Genomic DNA, 18,305 nt, shown 5'->3' with positions numbered 1-18,305 from the left:
ATACTAACGTTAGTTTTCGGACAGCTAAACGGTGCTGACATATTTTCCCAAAAGTTTACGACAGAGAAACGTTTTACATCTTTGCGAGAGAGTTTATAACGAAGACAGTTTATAGAAGGGTTTGTTGATAAATATTCTAAATATGGTTTTCGTTTTATTTGGTACCGGTCCTAAATTGCAATATTGCTTAAATCTTAAATTCTTCCATCTGCAGATGGTTAGAAATTTAAAATTCCTTGACCGGTGGATGAGCGGCATAAGCGTTTATTCGCGTGCTTTTTTATACCAAAAATATTATTCGATGTATGTATGTATGTAGAAAATTTCGAGGATATTCAACGCTAGCAAAATTGTCTCAGTCTGTCAGCATATTTGCATAACGTTAATATGGACACAATGTTATCTCCCTTGATTATACATCTAAGGCGTCGTCGTCGTTTCCGTCTAGGCAGTGTTTTTAACTATTCAAATATCGTGAGAATCGCACCGGTATTTTTAACTGAGGATTGGTATAATATTATTAATTAGTACTCTTCAGTTTTACTTACCAACGATATACTAATAAGAGTTAATTTCTGCTGCCGTTCGTGAACTATTTTCATATAAATTTTTATTTTTTTACAACTTCAGCTACTGACCATACAAGGTGTCCGATATTTTCCATGACGATTTCTCAAGTAGTTCTGAGCTAAGCGTGTAGTCTAAAATGCTTCGTCTGCGCGTGCTAACGTTTTATTTTTGTCTTTTCGGTCTATTTTCCTAAAATAACGGCGATGTCTGAGCAAAAAATGGTGCCTGGGGGTTTTCTTTCACAAGAAGTTTGAATTCGTCATTGATTTAGTTCTTACTTGTACGATGCGCTGCAAACTGCCTATATTTTTTTGGTTTCAAATGACTTCTTCTCTGGCCGCGTATTTTTGGTAAAATGATAATTTTTCAATAAATTTTACTTGAAAAAAATCATCTTTCCAGAAGTCAAAATATTTATTTGATAATCTAAATAATTCTAATGAGGAAAAAAGATGGCGTATTAAATATCTTGGCCTCCTAGATACCCTGACCTTTGGCCCTTGGATTTCTTCCTTTGGGGTCACTCCTTCACACAATTTGATCCTCCCGAGATTACAGAAACTCTAAGACAAAGAGTTTTTGACATATTTAAAAAAGAAAAACCAATTGCCAAAAATGTGTCACTGCAAATGGACGTAATTTTCTACATCTGTAAATTAGCAACATATTTAGATTTTACTTTCGGTCAAGAATTTCTTTTTAAATCTGTGGGACATCACTTAACTGAAAACTTTACGCTCTTTCCAAAAATCGAAAAATCCAATATGGCGGCCATAAGAAAAATGAAAGTTAAGGCAAGTTGTGACACCACAAATGATGACTTACAAAGTATCTGAATAATGCCACATTTTGACAATGATAATTTTACCGCTTTGGATTTACTTGCGAAAAACAGAATTTGCCATTTTCGGTTTTGCGCAGATAACCTAAATCTGAATCTGAATCTGAAGCCGGTTATCAAATGCACCAAGTTTCGTCTAGAACTTGTCCGATTTAGACTTTGCTGTAAATGTATTAAGGACGGAGATCCCTGTATAAAGAAGCGAACCCGGGACACATTCTATAATTAAATTTTGGCGTATAGTTGAACAAGAATTTCACTAGAAACTAACTAAAGACCTCACATTTCTAATAACATTTGACCTCAAAAGTGATTGAAAATCACCTTGCCAATAACGCCCTGTATATCGACAAACCTAAAAAAGGTAGTTATCTGTTCAACAATGAGCAAAGGTCACGTGGTTTACACGAAGCGACGTTCACGTGCCACCAGAAGTCGTCTTGTGTGCCGCACCTTTCTTAAATTTGACTAACTTCAACACCCCGCATGTACGTAAAAAGAAAACGGGAAAATCAACTTTAGTTTGCTCTTATTTTTAGAAAATTATTTAATAAATATTTAAGGTTGTTGACTTTCAAAACAGGATGTAGCACATAGCATATCGCGGTTTAACGTTTATCACTGATTTACACACGAGAGAATTCGAAGATGGGGTGAGCAATTTTTTCTACGGTATACATAGGTATGGTGATGGTGGAATAGTGTGGTAAAGTACTACACCTCCCTTAGTAATGACAATTTTGAAAAAAAACTTATATATTTGAACAAGGGTATTCATTTGATACCCTTCTTATTTAAAAGACTTTATTAAATATCCAAATTTGAACGTTTTAGTCACGAGTTTGGCGACTGTTTATCAAACTGTGGGGCACGGTATGCCTTTTTCGCGACCATTAGTTTTTGGGTACATTTTTGCAAAATAGCTGTTTTAAAGTGACAGTCACGCTGACAATAGTGTCGCTACTAATGGGGCGATAGCTTAAATCCAGATAACGCTCTCTAACGATGATGTGCATTATCAATAGTAGACTCATTAAATAAATTCCGCAATTTAATTTTCTTCTACTCCAGACGTTGTAATCGAGATTCGATTGAAACAAACAGGACCGGCCTATCACGGTCGATAGCATTTGTTATACTACTAATGAAGCGGCTTCCCATCGAAGCAAAAAAATTCTCAGCATATAAAAACAGCGCCTCGGTAGAATTTATAAATAGTTTTCAAAAAATGTCGATATTTTCTTTTTTATTTACAAGAAATGCGGTTTCTTTAAGCATTCACATTACCGGTGTTCCTACGTTGTGTATGTATGTCAATATCATCCTTTTTGTGAGTATTGTTTGTTTTAAGTCACATTTAAACTCTTATAGTTGACTTTATTATTGTCTCTTTAGTTTTGATTTACATTTAATAGAAGTCAAACTATATTACGTTAAATACACAATTTCAAAGCAACGCACTACTTTGGTTCAACGCAGTTTATTAATTTTTTGAGTTGATTTACTTATATTTACTTATATTTTAGATAAAGTTAAAATGTTGATTTTAAAACTGATTTGTTCGTTTGGCAAATTAACTTAAAATATTTTCATTTTCTCATTTCTCATTAGAGGCGTACGACATGAGTAAATGACTAGTTTAGTAAGAACCAACTTTTCATGTGAATATTTCTAATTATTAATCAAACACCTTGCTTTTTGTTTTAAAAAATCAGTTTAATTAATTTGAAAATTTGGTAGGTTAAATTTTCAATAGTGCGTCCCTGGTACTACGACTTTGATCCCACGCGACCGTATAGTGCTGGGAAATTGTTTTCGCAGTAGCCAGCGATATGTTGCCGGTCAAACTTTTGCTCCTTTTGTGTTTCTCCACCTGCTCGTACGCCGCGAGGATCCTCGCCGTCGTCTTCATACCATCGCTGAGCCATAACCTCGTCTTCAGACCTATTTACCGTGAGCTATCGCTTCGCGGTCACCAGGTAGTAGCTGTGGCCCCAAACCCTCTAAATGACTCGAGTCTTACCAACCTAACGGAAATAGACGTGTCCTACGTCTACGAACGTAACAAAAATATCCAATCTACTCTAAATTTCGACTCCTACACCGACTTCTGGGACAACACGTTCCAATGGATGATGTTGTCCGCCGAAGACATTCTCAAAGACTCCAGAGTGCAGCAACTTTGCGAAGGTGGCGATAAATTCGACCTGGTGCTTTTGGAGGCACTTCTGCCGGTGTTCTACGCATTTGGAACCAAATGCGACGCACCCACAGTAGGGATGATCAGTATGGACGGGATGTTGTCCACTCATACGGTTCAGGGTAATCCAATCCATCCTATTTTGTTTGGCGACATGTTACTGTCGTATCACAAGCCGTTGAGCTTGATGGAGAAGACATGGTATGTGTACTACTTCATTTGGTACAAGTGGTACTATAACTATCGGGTGGTGCCGCAATGCGATTCGATGGTACGGAAGTACTTGGGTCAACAGCTTCCTCCATTGGAGGAGATCGAAGCTAATTCGAGCATGGCGTTTATTAATACCAACGTGGTAATGAATTCTATAAGGCCGATGTCGCCCACTGTAGTGCCAATGGGTTTCGTTCAAATCAGACCTCCGAATCCGCTGTCCCAGGTAAAAGGTTGCTTTTCCACCTGGAGCTGCGAAGACTTTACCACCACGCGGGCACATTCGATTAATTTTTTCCTGTTTTAGGACCTCCAGAGCGTTCTAGATGATGCGAAACAGGGAGCAGTGTACTTCAGTTTCGGATCGAACACGCAAAGTTCCCATTGTCGTCCGTTTTTATTGCTAATTTAAAAAAAAAACCATCTGTTGCAATTCTAATTAGGACTTTTCATCATCGTCCTTAGGTATCACGATAGGGTGTGCGAACTCAAGAGTATAGTCGAAGATCAGCCTATGACGGGACTGGAACGAGCCGTGTGGTGGTCAGAATACGTCATCAGACACAGGGGCGCCCGTCACCTGAGGAGCGCGGTTGCTGACGTTTCACTAGCAGAGTACCTGTTGTTGGATGTACTGGCGGCGGCGTTGTCGGTTTTATTAATCGCTGGGATCGTTTCGTACAAACTGGCAAGGTTGGTTGGAAAACTGACGTTCTGCGGCTGCCGCCGAAATAAACAGAAAGAGTCTTGAAAGTTTCACTAAAGAGTACGCGCGAGACAAGTATTTTTTTAATAAATCAATTTAAATAAAATGTTATCAAAATATTAATTTATTGTTAATACTGAAATTACTCATGACTATATCTCTACGACTTGTATAATAAATGACTAGGTTTTATAAAAAAAACTCGTTAGATGTGGTGTTTTGTGAAATAGTGAAAATAATTTAATACATAATTTCACTGACGTTTCTACAATTGTTGTCTTTGTCTCCTTATTTTCGGAGGTATGAAATACTTTTCGAAATACCAAGTTAAAAATAACTTGGAATGATTCTTTGATACCCTTCAAAATCCGCTTTTTATTCGTTATAGAGAAAGTTTTATATTTCTTTTTTACAACAACAAACTTTTGAGAGAAAAAAAGATTTCGATAATTACAATTTTTACCAATTTGAATATGATTTATCTATTTCACTAGTTTTTGAATAAAAATTTTGTAAGTGTATGGAGATATTAATAAATTGTTTCAGAAACATGTCCATTTTTTTTTCACTTACGGCGAGTGAAGTCCTAAGATGCACGTGATGATTTCGAATTAAAAAAATGTGACCGTATTATAAAAGTATATAGGGATAAAGGTGAAAGGGGTTGGTAAACGGTTATTATAATCGAGAGTAGGTTATATTTGTCAAAATTGATTTGTGGTGTAATTTATGAAATTATGTTGTCTTTTTTAGACAAATAAAGAATATATTATTATTATTATTACTAATACTAAAATTAGAAAGGTATCGACGCGCTGTTGCCAAGCCATCCACATCTTAGCAAAAGGTTACGAAGTAAACTTACCGAATCTCTCCTAGGAACATTTTTTTGAAACGACTATGACTACTCATGCTGAGAAACGTTTTAAATGTTTGCGATACGCTTATCGTGGGCTTGCTTAAAGTGCCACACTTCCACACACTACAAGCGTCGACGATTATGAGGGCGCCGATCGTGCTCGTGGTTTTTTTGGTTGCCGTTCGGACGAACGACGCCCAGCATAACTTCTCCGACCTGGTTGCTATGATAAGTGGCAACATCAGCGCCGCCAGGGCTTACACTTTACCCCTGGATAACGAAAAACTGACGTACGTAAACGATACCACATTAAACAGTAAGTACATATTGGTGATAGCCGTCTTCATATAAAATGGTTTAATTAGTAAAATAAATGCACGGAGAAGTAATGAAAATTCTTTTTGTAATGAAAACTTCGTCAAAGTAACACATATCAACTTAAATCCTCATTTTTTGGGTGAGACAGTAGCTTCAAGGATGATTTTTGCTGAAATACAAAAGAAATGAGTGAGGCTTCACTCATTCTAGAAAATTTCTTTGAAATTTCATCCAAAATCAGCTTTTTTCACACTTATTGCAGCGCAAACTTTATCAAATCTACAGATATCAAGCTAGCACCTCATTTTTTGGTTGAACAATAGCTCCCAAAGGTAAGAAAAAAGCGAGACTTCTCTCTTTCCAGTAAATTTCGATGAAATTTTAGCCAATATCAGCTTTTTAACCATTTATTGTATGTTATGTTGTGTTTATGCTTCTTCAAGAAAAATTCAAATTTTAGATATGTCGATTTTTATCACAAGAAATACGAAAACGATAAAAATCTTAACGCATAAATCTACAAATATTTTAATATATTTTAAGGCTGAAACCTATCGAAATATTAACAAAATAGAAGTTATTTAATTTCACTTTTCATTACATGAAAGCGTTGGTGCAGTAAAAAGTTATTTACTTTTTTTATTATTACAAAATAAACACACCTCTTCATTGCGATTTATACGGACAGCAAAGTCTGTTTTGTTAGTTATGATTGCCAGTTTTTTTTTTTTTTTTGAAAATTTCCGCTAATATAACCAAGTTACATTGATCCACGGGTTTTGCAGGTGCACGTTAGGCAGGTTTCTTTCTTTAAGAGGCAGATGAACATTTTCGTTATCCCCTTTTGAGTGCCCTGTTTCAGCGTTCCGGAAAAATTCATTTAGTTCGTCATAACCTCAGCTGTACTGTACTGTATTTATACTGGGGTCGAAAATCCTATCATTACTGCGAAATTTCACATGTCTATTTGATTTTTTTTCTCGAAGATTTCGGAACTTTCGACTTCATCGTGGTAGGATCGGGCTCGGCCGGTTCCGTCGTGGCTAACAGATTGACGGAAATAGCCGAATGGACGGTATTACTCCTCGAAGCCGGCGGTTCCGACGACGATTTTACTGACATCTTGGGCTTTGCATCGTTTTCCTACTTTTCTGAGAAGAACTGGGGCTACAACACTACTCCGCAAGCGGATTCGTGTCTGGGCATGGTCAATAACCAGTGTCTCTACCCCAGAGGAAAAGTAAGGGGAGGTTGCAGCACCATCAATGGTGGCGTCTACGCAAGAGGTCATCCGGATGACTTTGATGAGTGGGCGGAGCTTGGAAACAGCGGCTGGTCGTACAACGAAGTGTTGCCTTACTTTATCAAGTCTGAAAGGGCGGTGTTTCCAGATAGGGAGGAAGATTTTCACGGAGATGACGGCTACATGTACGTCGATAATACATCGGAGACCCCTGGGCTGGTATTTATCATTTTTATCTCAATATCATAAAATAGTTTGGAGGTTTCAGGAACCGGTCATATTCGCAGCTTTCGAAGAGCTGAACCAAACCCGTGTGGATTACAACGGCCGGAATCAATTGGGCGTGGCGAAGCGTCAGTTTAACCTGAAAGGCAACAAGCGTTCTAGCTCTTCGAGAGCATTTCTCGACGATTTCCAGAACAGGACCAATTTAAATGTAAGCCTGGGCAGCTTCGTGACCCAGATATTGATAGACTCTTCTTGCGGGGCAGCCTATGGTGTCGAATTCATCAAACACGGAAAACGATACGTTGCCTACGCCTCCAAGGAAGTAATATTGTCCGCTGGCGTGATAAACTCCCCTCAGCTCCTTATGCTGTCGGGTATCGGTCCAAGTAACGGCCTGCAGGACTTGGGTATTGAAGTGATTCGAGATTTACCTGTCGGTCAGAACTTAGAGGATCACGTGGGCTATATAGGTTTGTTTTTCAGGTAACGTGGATCGATGGGTTTGAAGCATAATGATACAAGTTTTGAATTTATCACAGAACTAATCAGACGTTCTACAACATAACGCTGGTGGAACAGCTTCAGCTTTACGTGCAGAATCTGAGGCCGGTGACTGGCGGTTCTTCCGAACTGGTTAATTTCGTTAATCTCGACGGTACTCGAGATAGGCCTGACGCTGAGATCGTAATAGGCGTGCCGGCACCGTCTGCCGCTGGCGTTCAATTCGTCTTCAAGTAAGTTGGTTTATTTTTGTTTTACTAAACTAGTGACTAGCTCGACGTAGTAAAGATCTGGGGGCTTTTACTTCCAACATGACATGAATTCATGTTGCTCATAGGTTGAAAGACGAGGTAGCAGAAGTATTCGACACATCTCCACTCCACGATATCTCCGTGTCGATACTGCTGTTGCACCCTAAGTCAAGAGGTACCGTCAAATTATTATCTAACAACCCCAGAGATTTTCCATTAATCGACCCTAGAGGTTTCTCCGATGAGGCGGACCTAGAAACCTTCTACAAGGCCGTCCAGTACGTGCTGCAGTTGAATGAGAGCGTAGCTCTGAAAGGATTCGACGCCAGTATCCACCATCCCGGGGTGCCTTCCTGCGATAGCCTGTATAATAGGTTCACCAAGGATTGGTGGTTGTGTTCTGCTAAGGTGTTGAGCATCTCGGTAGCTATATAGTGTTCTTTATCTTCATAGAGATTGCGAGTATGTATTTGTAGGCATGGCATGCAACTGGTACTACTCGTATGGGTCCTTCGCCTGTGGATTCGGTGGTGGACCCGAGACTCGTTGTTCACGGGTTGAAGTATTTGAGGGTTGTCGACGCGGGGGTGATTCCTTCGGCCGTTTCGGGTCACCCTCACGCGGCCACGGTGATGTTGGCGGAAAAAGCGTCTGATATAATCAAGGAAGATTATGGTCTGTGACCTGCGCTGCCAATGTTATGAAATTGGATCAATTTTGTATTAATAAATGTTTACTGCTTCAATATTTCATTATTTTTTTTTTTAATAACAAATAACAAAAAATTTAACAAATTTAACATCGACATTGGATAAAAATGGTCAGAGTAACTAAAAAGAGAAGCAAGTCCATATTTGAAAAAATGAACATAAGCCAGGAAACAATAAAAAATGGTAAAATAGTAAAAAATAATAATAACATTTTGGAGGGAAATAAGTTTACCTACCAGACATGTGTGTAGTAACGATACGTTTATTATTTATTATTTGGATAAACTAAGCAAACTTAGTTTTAAACTCAAAGCGAGTGATTTTTTCAGTGAAGTGATGCAAGAGTCTGTAAATGATTTTTTTAGTCCCTTCTGTAGAATACCTAATTATACGCCGATCTAGTTTTAGGAAAGCGTCACTTTACCACGCGAGTTTCGTGTACACGAATCCGAGCCACACATTTCCGGGATATTGCCGCAATTTCGGGAATTTTACCGTATGGCTTGAAATTTGATGTTTGTGATTTCTGACGGTCATATCAGTGAATGCAAAAATATACCGGTTACCCCGTTAAAGATTGTAAGTTAGTACAATGTATTGTCATGAAAAAAAAATCTGAACCTCCGGCATATTGGCTAGTAATACATTCTGTCCAACCTTTTATATAGTACACTTAAGGTTTTGAGCTTCATCATTCGTAATTTTATTATTTTGACTTTTAACTAAGTTTGCTCGTATATTTTCAAAATTTATAAACAAATTCTTTCTTGTGCGAAACACTCAAAACATTGTATCTAAGTGCTTTCGTGTGTGCGATAGCGTGTTAATATAAATGTATGCATAATTTAGAGAATAAACGTTTGGGAATTATTTCCTAAACAATCGCCGTCGAACACTTACGTGGTTTATCGTCATCTTGTTGCATTTAGCGGGTCAAAATGCGGTCCAAGAAAATCTGGAAGAACTGACCGTGTTGGTCAATGACACGATCGCAGCTGCTAGATCCTCGGTACTGCCAAAGAGTAACGGGAAACTGTACAATTTAACAGATGATAGGGTCAACTGTAAGAAATCATAGCCTAGAATGAAAAGTGGGATCTTCTAAAACAAACTAAATAAGTCAAATATTCAGTTCTCCTACAGTGAATTATGAAATTGTGAAAACAAGGAAAAAGAAAACTGTATACGAAGAAAATATCTTCACAAACACAACATCGAAAATCTTCTTCTACTTTGAGTTTTTTTTTATTTTCTTTACCATTTGGATGACAGCGACAAACAATGCCTTATGTATAACAAATATTATTTTTTGCTGCGGGTTCCTCTCATTTGCCTTTTCAAGGGCAATTGAAAGACACATTTTTCAAACTAAATCGAGTTCATTTGGTCACTTTTTATCCGAGATTGTATTTTCGTTTTGACGATAACAAAAGCAAACAATTATATCGTCTGAAGTTTGATTGTATATACTTGAATTCTATTCTGCACTTAAGAATCAAGTTACACGGCAACAACGTTTTCTCTAGCAAAAAAAAACGAAACATCAAAAAAATGATCGAACGATATGCAATTAAATTGGAAGCTAACAAATTTTACATTCTTCCCAAAGGGTACTTCTTTTTGAATATAAATATTAAGTTTTTTTTTAATATTATAAGAAATCAAGTTGATAGATAGAATTTTAGTAAGAAAAGTCGGGAATTTGTATATTTCGATTGCGTAAATTAAAGAAGTGTGCAACATAAAAAGTTAAATAACCCTATTAATTGTGGTATTACGTCGTTGATTTATCTTTAAATATAATATATCGCTCTTAATATGCGCTTAATAAATAACTTTTTCGATATTTTTTCATCTAACCCCATTTTTAGGTCGACATTTTCTAATATACCGCCATGACATTCGAACATTATGAGATACGCTATAAATATTTTAAAAATATTCTGAATTGCAACTGTTTTGAATTGTTTCTCTCTGAAATATATTTCAGCTTTTAAAATCATACTTGCGCCTTGCGACTTAATTACTTCAAACCAAACACAACGCCTCTTTCAGATTTCGGAGAATATGATTTCATCATAGTGGCTGCTGGAGCCTCAGGGACGGTTCTCGCCAAAAGACTATCCTAAGTGAGCACCTGGAAAATACTGGTAATAGAAGCAGGAAACACTGATAATTACTTCAAAGACATCATTGGACTGAGCACGTTTACCTACAATTCAGACTTGAACTGGGCTTACAACACCACTCCTCAGACCAACGTATGCCAAGGGTGGTCAGCGTTTCAAAAACCGCTCCTACTAAATCGGCTTTGTCGCATCAGGTATGGTGAACAAGCAATGCTTGTATCCAAGCGGTAAAGTCAAAGGTGGTACCACAACTATAGGGCTGCCTTATTTTAAATTGTCAGAGAGTGCGGTTTTTGCGGATAGAGACGAGCAGTACCGTGGCAACGAAGGTCTCATTTTCGTCAACGAAACGTCCGAAACTCCCGGATTGGTAAGTTGAACATTTGGTGTCATGGATTTAATGTTTAACCTCACCGTAGGAATCAATAGTTTTCCAAGCGTTCGAAGAGCTAGGCCAGCAGCGCGTCTTAGACTACAATGGAGCCGAGCAGATAAGCATAGCTCGTCGCCAGTACCACCTGAAGCGCAACCAGAGATCTAGCGCATCGAGAGCGTACCTGAACACTATCGACAGGCCCAACTTGGAATTTATTTACAAAAGTTATGCCACCAAGATCGTCATCGACGGCGATACCCAGACAGCTAAGGGTGTGGAATTTGCTAGAGGAAGGAGCGCGAGGAATGAGATTATTTGCGCTGCCGGTGCCATCAACACCCCGCAGCTCTTGATGCGGTCGGAAATTGGTCCTCGTGGCCACTTGGAGTAGTTGGATATCCCCTTCCTGCGGGAATTACCTGTCAGGGAAGGTCTGCAGTATCAGGTCGGCTATTTCGGAATTTTCTTCAGAACTAGTCGAACGTTCTACAACGTTACTTTGGAGGATCAGCTAAGGCTCTCGATAACCTAAGATCTTTAACTGGTTGTGCTTCGGAACTTGTCAGCTTCCAAAACATCGCTAACCAGAAAGATGATCGACGTGACGTTGAGTTTATTGTGTCTGTACCGGCACCAACTGGAGCTGGATTGCAATTTGTTTATAAGTAAGCGAAGAGGTGTCTAGGGATTGCTCTGAACGCGACTGCTCGCAGGTTGGACAACGAATCAGTTTCAGGATTCTCCACAGACCCACTGCACGACATACTGATCAACCTGAGTCTGTTACGTGCAAAATCCAACGTGCAACGTGCGTTTGAAGTCCAAGACCCCCGTGATTAACCCCAATTCCTTTTCGGACCCAGCGGATATCGAAACTCTATACCAAGCAGCTCAATATATCATTGATCTAGAGAATACCGACGGCTTCCGATCCATGGAAGCTCGATTCATTCATCCCGCAGTACCGCAATGCGACCCACAGTACGATAGGTTCATCAAGGATTGGTACTGTTCCTTGAAGACGCGTCGGAATTGATCAAAGCTCGTCATAGCCGGCGATGAAGATTTTGGTGTTGTTTTTTTGTAGTTATTTTATTTAAATTTGTTTTTTTTTTGGGCCAATTTTCTAGTATTTTTTAAATTACGATTTGACTGTTTTTTTTGTGAGTCGTTAGATGAGCCGCTAGATGTAGTATTCTACCGTTATTTAACGAGCATAAACATAAAAAATCACGAAAAAAATGATTTTCAATGAATTAGATGAATATAAATTACAGCAAATAGACGCGTTATGGTTGACTTTCTTATTTTCTTCTTCTTTCTTCTAATCAATAAGTTGAAATTTTTTATCAAAAGCAAGGACCAACACTTTGCTATTTTCCAATGTCCATATTCATATTTTGAATAAATTTAATAAAAATAATTTAAAAATACTCACCTAAAATTATAAAAATTAGTTTTTGTGACAGTTAAGGAAAGGAACAAAAACTTCGATGGTTTCTTGCAAAAAAAGAAAAATTTAAATTTTCAATAGATAGTAAAACTACAAAGGTTGTGGTAATATAAATTTAATTTACTGTACACAACAAAATTATAACAACGGATATAATAAAGGAAACAAAAGATAGAAAAAGCACTATAAACGGTATTTTCCAATAAATTAAAAAAATGACGATAACGCGCCGATCCCTCAAGGGCCGCAATTTTTAACACTAAACACTATTTTTGGATAAATAATTCATTAACTGTTTCGTATAAATAGCAGTACGTTTGGACCTCCCTTGCCTAAGGGAGAGGCAGAAAACACCCTTAAAAAAAACAAAAACGAAACTCTCAACGGAATGTCTCATCGTAAACGCTATACCGAACGAGTCTATCTGAGGATGACGTTTTCGAAAAAATCCTTGCCCTCCCTAGAAGCCGAATGGTGCCTCCTGAAAGGGTTCCAGTTGGATCTTTTGCTGTTGATGTTGTTGGTGTTGTGCTGGGCCATGGAACCCGAAGGACTTGACATCCCGCTCGATACGCCGCTGGAACTGCTGTGAGTCGATACGGAACCCTTGCTTTGGTTCGACTTGGTACCCTGAAATAAGTCACAAAAAATGCATATCACTTTATATAGAGCATCTCTATTTTTTACTGGTCTGCCTTGAATTAAACCAATTATTAATTAACCAAAATGTATGTTGTTTTCACAGATTTTTAAAAAATAAAATGGGAAAAATTAAAAATACTCGAGGTCTGTTGTAAGAACTTTTTAGTAGGAAATATCATACTCTGTTACTTCCCAAACTGAAAAGAAGTAACAACCTAAAAATTGTGAAAATCTTTCCGCCACTCACCTTCAAATAATTTCTATCCATTGGCGTTACAAGTTTCAAGCTCAGCGAATCAGCCGCTGATTTAATCAGCACGACTGCTTCGTCGTGGGAGGCCCACTTCACGTCCTTGTCCCCTATGCTGACTATAAAATCGCCTTCCTTCACTCCCCCGAACTAAAAACAATCGCACATCAGCACGTCATAGGCCAAATGGCTAAAACTCCTCATAAACAAACCCTCTCCCCTTCCGATGCCGTGAAACTTACAAGGTTCTAACTAATATACATATCTGTTCAGACCACGAATGAAACAGCTTAGGATGTTAATAATCCTCCACCTACCTCTGCCAGCGACCCGGACTCGACTATGGCGATGATTACCGGAGCGTCTCCCCTCACCGAAAAGCCAAACCCGTCGTTGCCCCGCCCCCTGTGCAGCTGAATCAGTCGGGGGGCAGTCCAGTGACGTTTGGCCGAAAATATGGCGATCGGGCCTAGGCTGCGAAACAAATCGACCACCCTGTACTGAGCAAAGTCCGGCGGCGTCAGCGATAGTTGGAACTTAGTGGCGGCTGAAACAGATTACAAATTATGGCACCATACCCTTTTAACCCAAACTCTAACCTACGTTGAACTCTGGGCGGGTCCAGCATGTCGCTAAAGTCGTCCTCGGTCTCGGTTGCAGTGTAGGCCTGCAGCGTCCTCTTGTGGGCGTTCCGCAGAACAGCCGCGAGGGCGTGCTTGCTCTTAAGCTCGCGGCACATCCTGTGCTGCCTCTGGCACTCCTCTTGGAGCACGAGAGCTTCCCTTAGGTGAGCTCTCCCTGAACGAAAACATTAATATCATGTTTCCTACAAATTAACACCTTATTCACCTAGAAGCCTGCGTTCGGTTTCGTCCTTGGGACTCCTGATGTCCAGTTGGGTGGACTCGCTCTGTACGTGGAGAAATTGCAACGTTTCCTTCGTGGCCGAAGACATTCGGGCCGCTTCTTTGTGCAGCACACCAGCAGCGACCAGACAGTGACCCAGAGCCGTGTAGTACTCCCTTTTGACCTGGGTCAGAGACACCCAGCTGTAGGGTACGTAGTCATGAACGCACTCGTGAGAAATCATTTCGTGGACGTGGGCATAACATTCGGCAAGTTCGGCCGCTTCCTGGGCAAGGTCGAGGCAGATGTCTACCGGACGTTTGTCCTCCGATTGGAGTTGGAGCTTCTCCAGGAGGCATTCCCTAGCTTGGGCCTGTATGGAAGTAGGATAGAATCAACAACATTGGCACCTAACGGTGACAGTATGTACCAGCATGAGCTGTACGAACATCTCGAGCATCTCCGGACCCAAATCCATAGACGGGGCATTGGTGAAATTCTCGTGGATGTACCTGAAAGTACCGGCCGCCCTTAGGAAGTTGTCGACGGCGGCGTCCAAACCTTTGGCTGTGGACCTGTCCTGTTTGGCGCCGATTTGGGTGTAGATCGCACCCATATTAAACAGCACGCAGGCCTTTTCAAACGCCACGGTCCTTTGACAAGACGGGACACCCGTCAGCGAGTCGAACCACTCGAAGTATATTCCCAAAGATCTGTCGGGCGGAAAGAACCGCCTCTCAACGAAATAGAGCTGGTTGTAGTACCTAAAGAGCAGACCTAAAAGTGGCGTTATAGCGGAAGTTTAAAGCTGTAGAGCGATTATGGTACCTATGCCGGTCTGGTCTCTTAATGGGGTACGAATCGCTTGTCTCGTGTCCATGAAGTCAGCGATGGCGTCTTCATACTTGGCCGCATCCTCGCTGTAGTGCTCAAGGATGAAATCCTTGAACGGATCCCTGAAATCGATCTCTTTGGTCTCTTTGAGACCAAGTGGGATCATAGGCATCACGGCGTTGGCACTGTAACAAAATTTCGTATGCATTAACTTTTAATCTTCATTTTCTATCGCTTATTTTCTCATCATAGTTTACTTTAAATATGGTTTAGGAAAAAGCACAGTTCACTTCTTTTGTTATAGTTATATTCGAGGTTATATTAATAATATTAAATCAAAATTATATAAAACCTATAATGAAACACTATAATAATAACGATTAAATGGCGCTTAGCAAAACCACGGGTTACTGCTATAAAAGCAGACCAGGCAGTGGGGGGCAAGAGTTGTAAATTGTCCTCGACGATTATTTCAGCTTTCTCGCCTAAAACCGTGTTTAAACGTAAACAAAATAAAATCGCTAACCGGTAAAGCTTGTCGGCGCGTTAAAATATGAAAATTAATGTTGATGATATCGTGTGAGCAGAGAACGATCGAAGTATATCGAGAAATACCGCAAGCCCGCGGTCCAATGTGGGTCAGGTTGGTCGTCGCCGGGGGCTTAATGCGCGAGATATAATCGTCATATAATTGCCAGTTCTGAACGAACAGAGGTGTTCCGGCCGTCGAGAATATTCGAGGCCGCAAACTCTATGACGTCAGAAGTCAACGAAGTTTACTTAACAATCGTTTTTTTGAGATAAACGATGATAAAGAGATAATGTTATAAATATTGGTGAGCTGCTTTTTAAGCAATGAGACAATATTTATCAATAGCAACAAGCAAAAATTTTCTTAAAGGTTAAAAAGATCAGATCTTAATTTATTAAGTCGTTCTTAATTTAATGTTTGGTTCTTGATACATAACGAACTAAAATAATATGTCAAAAATAGATATTTCATTTGAGATAAGATATTTGACTGAAGAAATCTAACATGTCCTAAGGATGTTGTTGTTGGATGATTGTAAAACAAAAAATTAAATGAATTCTTTTTCGCACATAGGTTCATTTTCAGAGTATATCAATTAATGTCGACGGGGACGATAGTCTTTAATTTAATAACAAGTAACGTTTTTTTGTATTTTTGGTTTTATCAAACAAAAATTTGTTCTCTATAAACTGGCCCAAAAACTTGAAACAACACCATCAAATATAAAATTTATTAAGGGGTAACCAAGGTTTGACGAAAAATCTGAATTTTACGAAAGAGTATAGTAACCACAAATATCTACAATTCGTACTCATAATAAAGTATTTTCAGACATCCAATATTATTACTAGGTTCTGTGACAATTGAATAGTTGAAGCATATATATTGTAATATTTTATTTTGCAAATGAAAAGTTAAACAATTTAATTAATAATGACTTGTATTTTGTTTCAATTAACTAAAGCTTCAATATATCCACAACCTCTTTCTAAGCGTTTTACGGATCTTTAGTAAAAATCCCGCATTACTAATTACTCATTTTCAATGAGTTCAAAGTCATGCTTATGTTCTGTTCAAATGATCAATATTCTGACAAGGCCGATGTAAATTCTCAATTCTAATGCAAATAAATTTATAAAAATATCAGATGGATAATATGGGATATTTCAATTAAGAACCAATTTTGTTAATAACAATTGTAGATATTTTCAGAAATAAAGCACTCTTAAAATTCATATTTTTCGACAAACCTTGTATACGGGTCAACGAATTTTATATCTAATTGTTGGATTTCCATATTTAAAGCATGTATAAACAAATCGTATTTACAAATCCAGATTCATTACGAAAAGTTTCTCAAAACAAGCAATGGTGCAAGCTCAATAATTAAGACACATATTCATATTCAACTAGAGGTTGGTCTACAAACTTAGATATGGAACCTGTTTCATTAGTCTTAATAGGTTCGTTTGTCTCAATATTTATGGCCATCAGATGATCGGCGAACCATATCCATTGAATATATTCACCTTAATGACATTTGACAGTGTATATCTCGGTTTTAACCCTTCTTCCTCATTGTGGTCTTCCGGCCTCCGAATGTTCTAGGCGGCCCGCATCTGGCCGATCGCGTCGTCTCGTTTTCCGATAATTCTAGGAACTGTTTTTAACGCCTCGGCTGTCGTGAGACTGGCACCGGAATCCAAGGTTCTTTTTACTACGTTTACCGGTTTTTTTACTACGAAAACAAACATGCCACAGGGCGATTCCCCCCGACCGGTATCGTTACCTTAATAATAATTCGAGCTTTTTAGATCGCGTCGTGAATATTTCCGTCGAAGCTGTCACGCCGGACGTTCACTGAAACTTGTCGCTACTTCTTTCTACTTTAGTTTTAAAAAAGGTATACTTGATAACAGTTAAGTTTTGTAACCGTTTATGAACTCTCTTCCTATAAATTTTTAATCTCTCTTACTCAAACTTAAGTCAGGGATGGTGCATGGTGTTGTTTAAGTATCCAGAGTAATTTCTTAAGCACTTTAAAGTATCCGAGATACGCAGAGCCTAATTTTCTATATAAATTTCTCAACGGCGTACCTGAAAGTTTTTTTAACATGAGAACTTTGAATTAGTTCTTAATGTAGTTAGCTCTTAATTGTAAATTAGAATTATTTCAGACAAGATATTTCAGAAACGACTTCTATAAGACCTTTTTTACATAAAAAAGAGTGCAGAGTTCTTTTTTTCTGTGGTACAAAGAGTTTCTAGCATTTCAGAGTAAGAAAGGACAGGTAGAAAACTAAACTAAGAACAATTGGATACTTCTCTGACGACAATGCTCAGGTACCATTATTTTCGCTCAGAAATCAGTATTATTTAGATTACAAAAAACAAAAAAAAAATAGAAATAAAACTTTGGAAACTCGTATCTCGTATTTTAGATCCACACGGTTATAATGACTTTTTCCAATTCCCGTCTGTAAAATACCTAATTACGCACCGATCTATCGTGCGGGAAGCGTCACTTTACCATATCAGTTTCGTTTTCCACGAATCCGAGCCACTTCGGACATTTCCGGCATTTTGCCGCACGGGTTTGGGAG

The 18,305-nt window shown here is 38.7% G+C and overlaps 3 protein-coding genes across 5 annotated transcripts in view; 2 read left to right on the top strand and 1 right to left on the bottom strand.

The window, feature by feature from the left end:
* The first annotated feature begins 2,651 nt into the window (after window positions 1-2,651).
* On the top strand, window positions 2,652-5,070 carry LOC132701579 (UDP-glucosyltransferase 2-like). Its single transcript, XM_060669687.1, has 4 exons — window positions 2,652-2,741; window positions 3,152-4,050; window positions 4,132-4,213; window positions 4,268-5,070. The coding sequence occupies exons 2-4, from the start codon at window positions 3,244-3,246 to the stop codon at window positions 4,573-4,575; spliced, it is 1,197 nt and encodes a 398-aa protein (XP_060525670.1). The 5' UTR covers window positions 2,652-2,741; window positions 3,152-3,243; the 3' UTR covers window positions 4,576-5,070.
* A 196-nt stretch (window positions 5,071-5,266) lies between these two features.
* On the top strand, window positions 5,267-8,675 carry LOC132707970 (glucose dehydrogenase [FAD, quinone]-like). The gene is made up of 6 exons (XM_060680013.1): window positions 5,267-5,705; window positions 6,694-7,169; window positions 7,219-7,661; window positions 7,718-7,912; window positions 8,017-8,353; window positions 8,407-8,675. The coding sequence occupies exons 1-6, from the start codon at window positions 5,441-5,443 to the stop codon at window positions 8,611-8,613; spliced, it is 1,923 nt and encodes a 640-aa protein (XP_060535996.1). The 5' UTR covers window positions 5,267-5,440; the 3' UTR covers window positions 8,614-8,675.
* A 4,030-nt stretch (window positions 8,676-12,705) lies between these two features.
* LOC132707969 (rhophilin-2) overlaps window positions 12,706-18,305 on the bottom strand; it is a 57,445-nt gene continuing 51,845 nt past the window's right edge. For 2 of the 3 annotated variants that reach the window (XM_060680011.1, XM_060680012.1), the window contains exons 3-9: window positions 15,165-15,355; window positions 14,767-15,113; window positions 14,340-14,709; window positions 14,094-14,288; window positions 13,808-14,037; window positions 13,488-13,640; window positions 12,706-13,228 (exon numbers count right to left, since the gene is read on the bottom strand). In XM_060680011.1, the coding sequence (XP_060535994.1) occupies window positions 13,019-13,228; window positions 13,488-13,640; window positions 13,808-14,037; window positions 14,094-14,288; window positions 14,340-14,709; window positions 14,767-15,113; window positions 15,165-15,355 (1,696 nt within the window). In that variant the 3' untranslated portion in view covers window positions 12,706-13,018. The remainder of the gene's footprint in view (window positions 13,229-13,487; window positions 13,641-13,807; window positions 14,038-14,093; window positions 14,289-14,339; window positions 14,710-14,766; window positions 15,114-15,164; window positions 15,356-18,305) is intronic. The other variant, XM_060680010.1, reaches the window with a different exon arrangement.

This window comes from Cylas formicarius, unplaced genomic scaffold (genome assembly GCF_029955315.1).
Source record: "Cylas formicarius isolate icCylForm1 unplaced genomic scaffold, icCylForm1.1 PGA_scaffold_10__41_contigs__length_53128322, whole genome shotgun sequence".
Taxonomy (NCBI): Eukaryota; Metazoa; Arthropoda; class Insecta; order Coleoptera; family Brentidae; genus Cylas; species Cylas formicarius.
Note: the sequence above shows the minus strand (reverse complement) of the source record. Positions and strands in the feature narration are given on the sequence as shown.

What these genes read in the sequence shown, in the direction of transcription:
- LOC132701579 (XM_060669687.1), top strand. Translation starts at nt 3,244, where the DNA reads ATGTTGCCGGTCAAACTTTTGCTCCTTTTGTGTTTCTCCACCTGCTCG. An exon ending in CTCCGAATCCGCTGTCCCAG is followed by an intron (nt 4,051 to 4,131) that starts GTAAAAGGTTGC and finishes TTCCTGTTTTAG; the next exon opens with GACCTCCAGAGCGTTCTAGA. An exon ending in CACGCAAAGTTCCCATTGTC is followed by an intron (nt 4,214 to 4,267) that starts GTCCGTTTTTAT and finishes AATTCTAATTAG; the next exon opens with GACTTTTCATCATCGTCCTT.
- LOC132707970 (XM_060680013.1), top strand. Translation starts at nt 5,441, where the DNA reads ATGCTGAGAAACGTTTTAAATGTTTGCGATACGCTTATCGTGGGCTTG. An exon ending in TATATAGGTTTGTTTTTCAG is followed by an intron (nt 7,662 to 7,717) that starts GTAACGTGGATC and finishes AATTTATCACAG; the next exon opens with AACTAATCAGACGTTCTACA. An exon ending in CTAAGGTGTTGAGCATCTCG is followed by an intron (nt 8,354 to 8,406) that starts GTAGCTATATAG and finishes ATGTATTTGTAG; the next exon opens with GCATGGCATGCAACTGGTAC.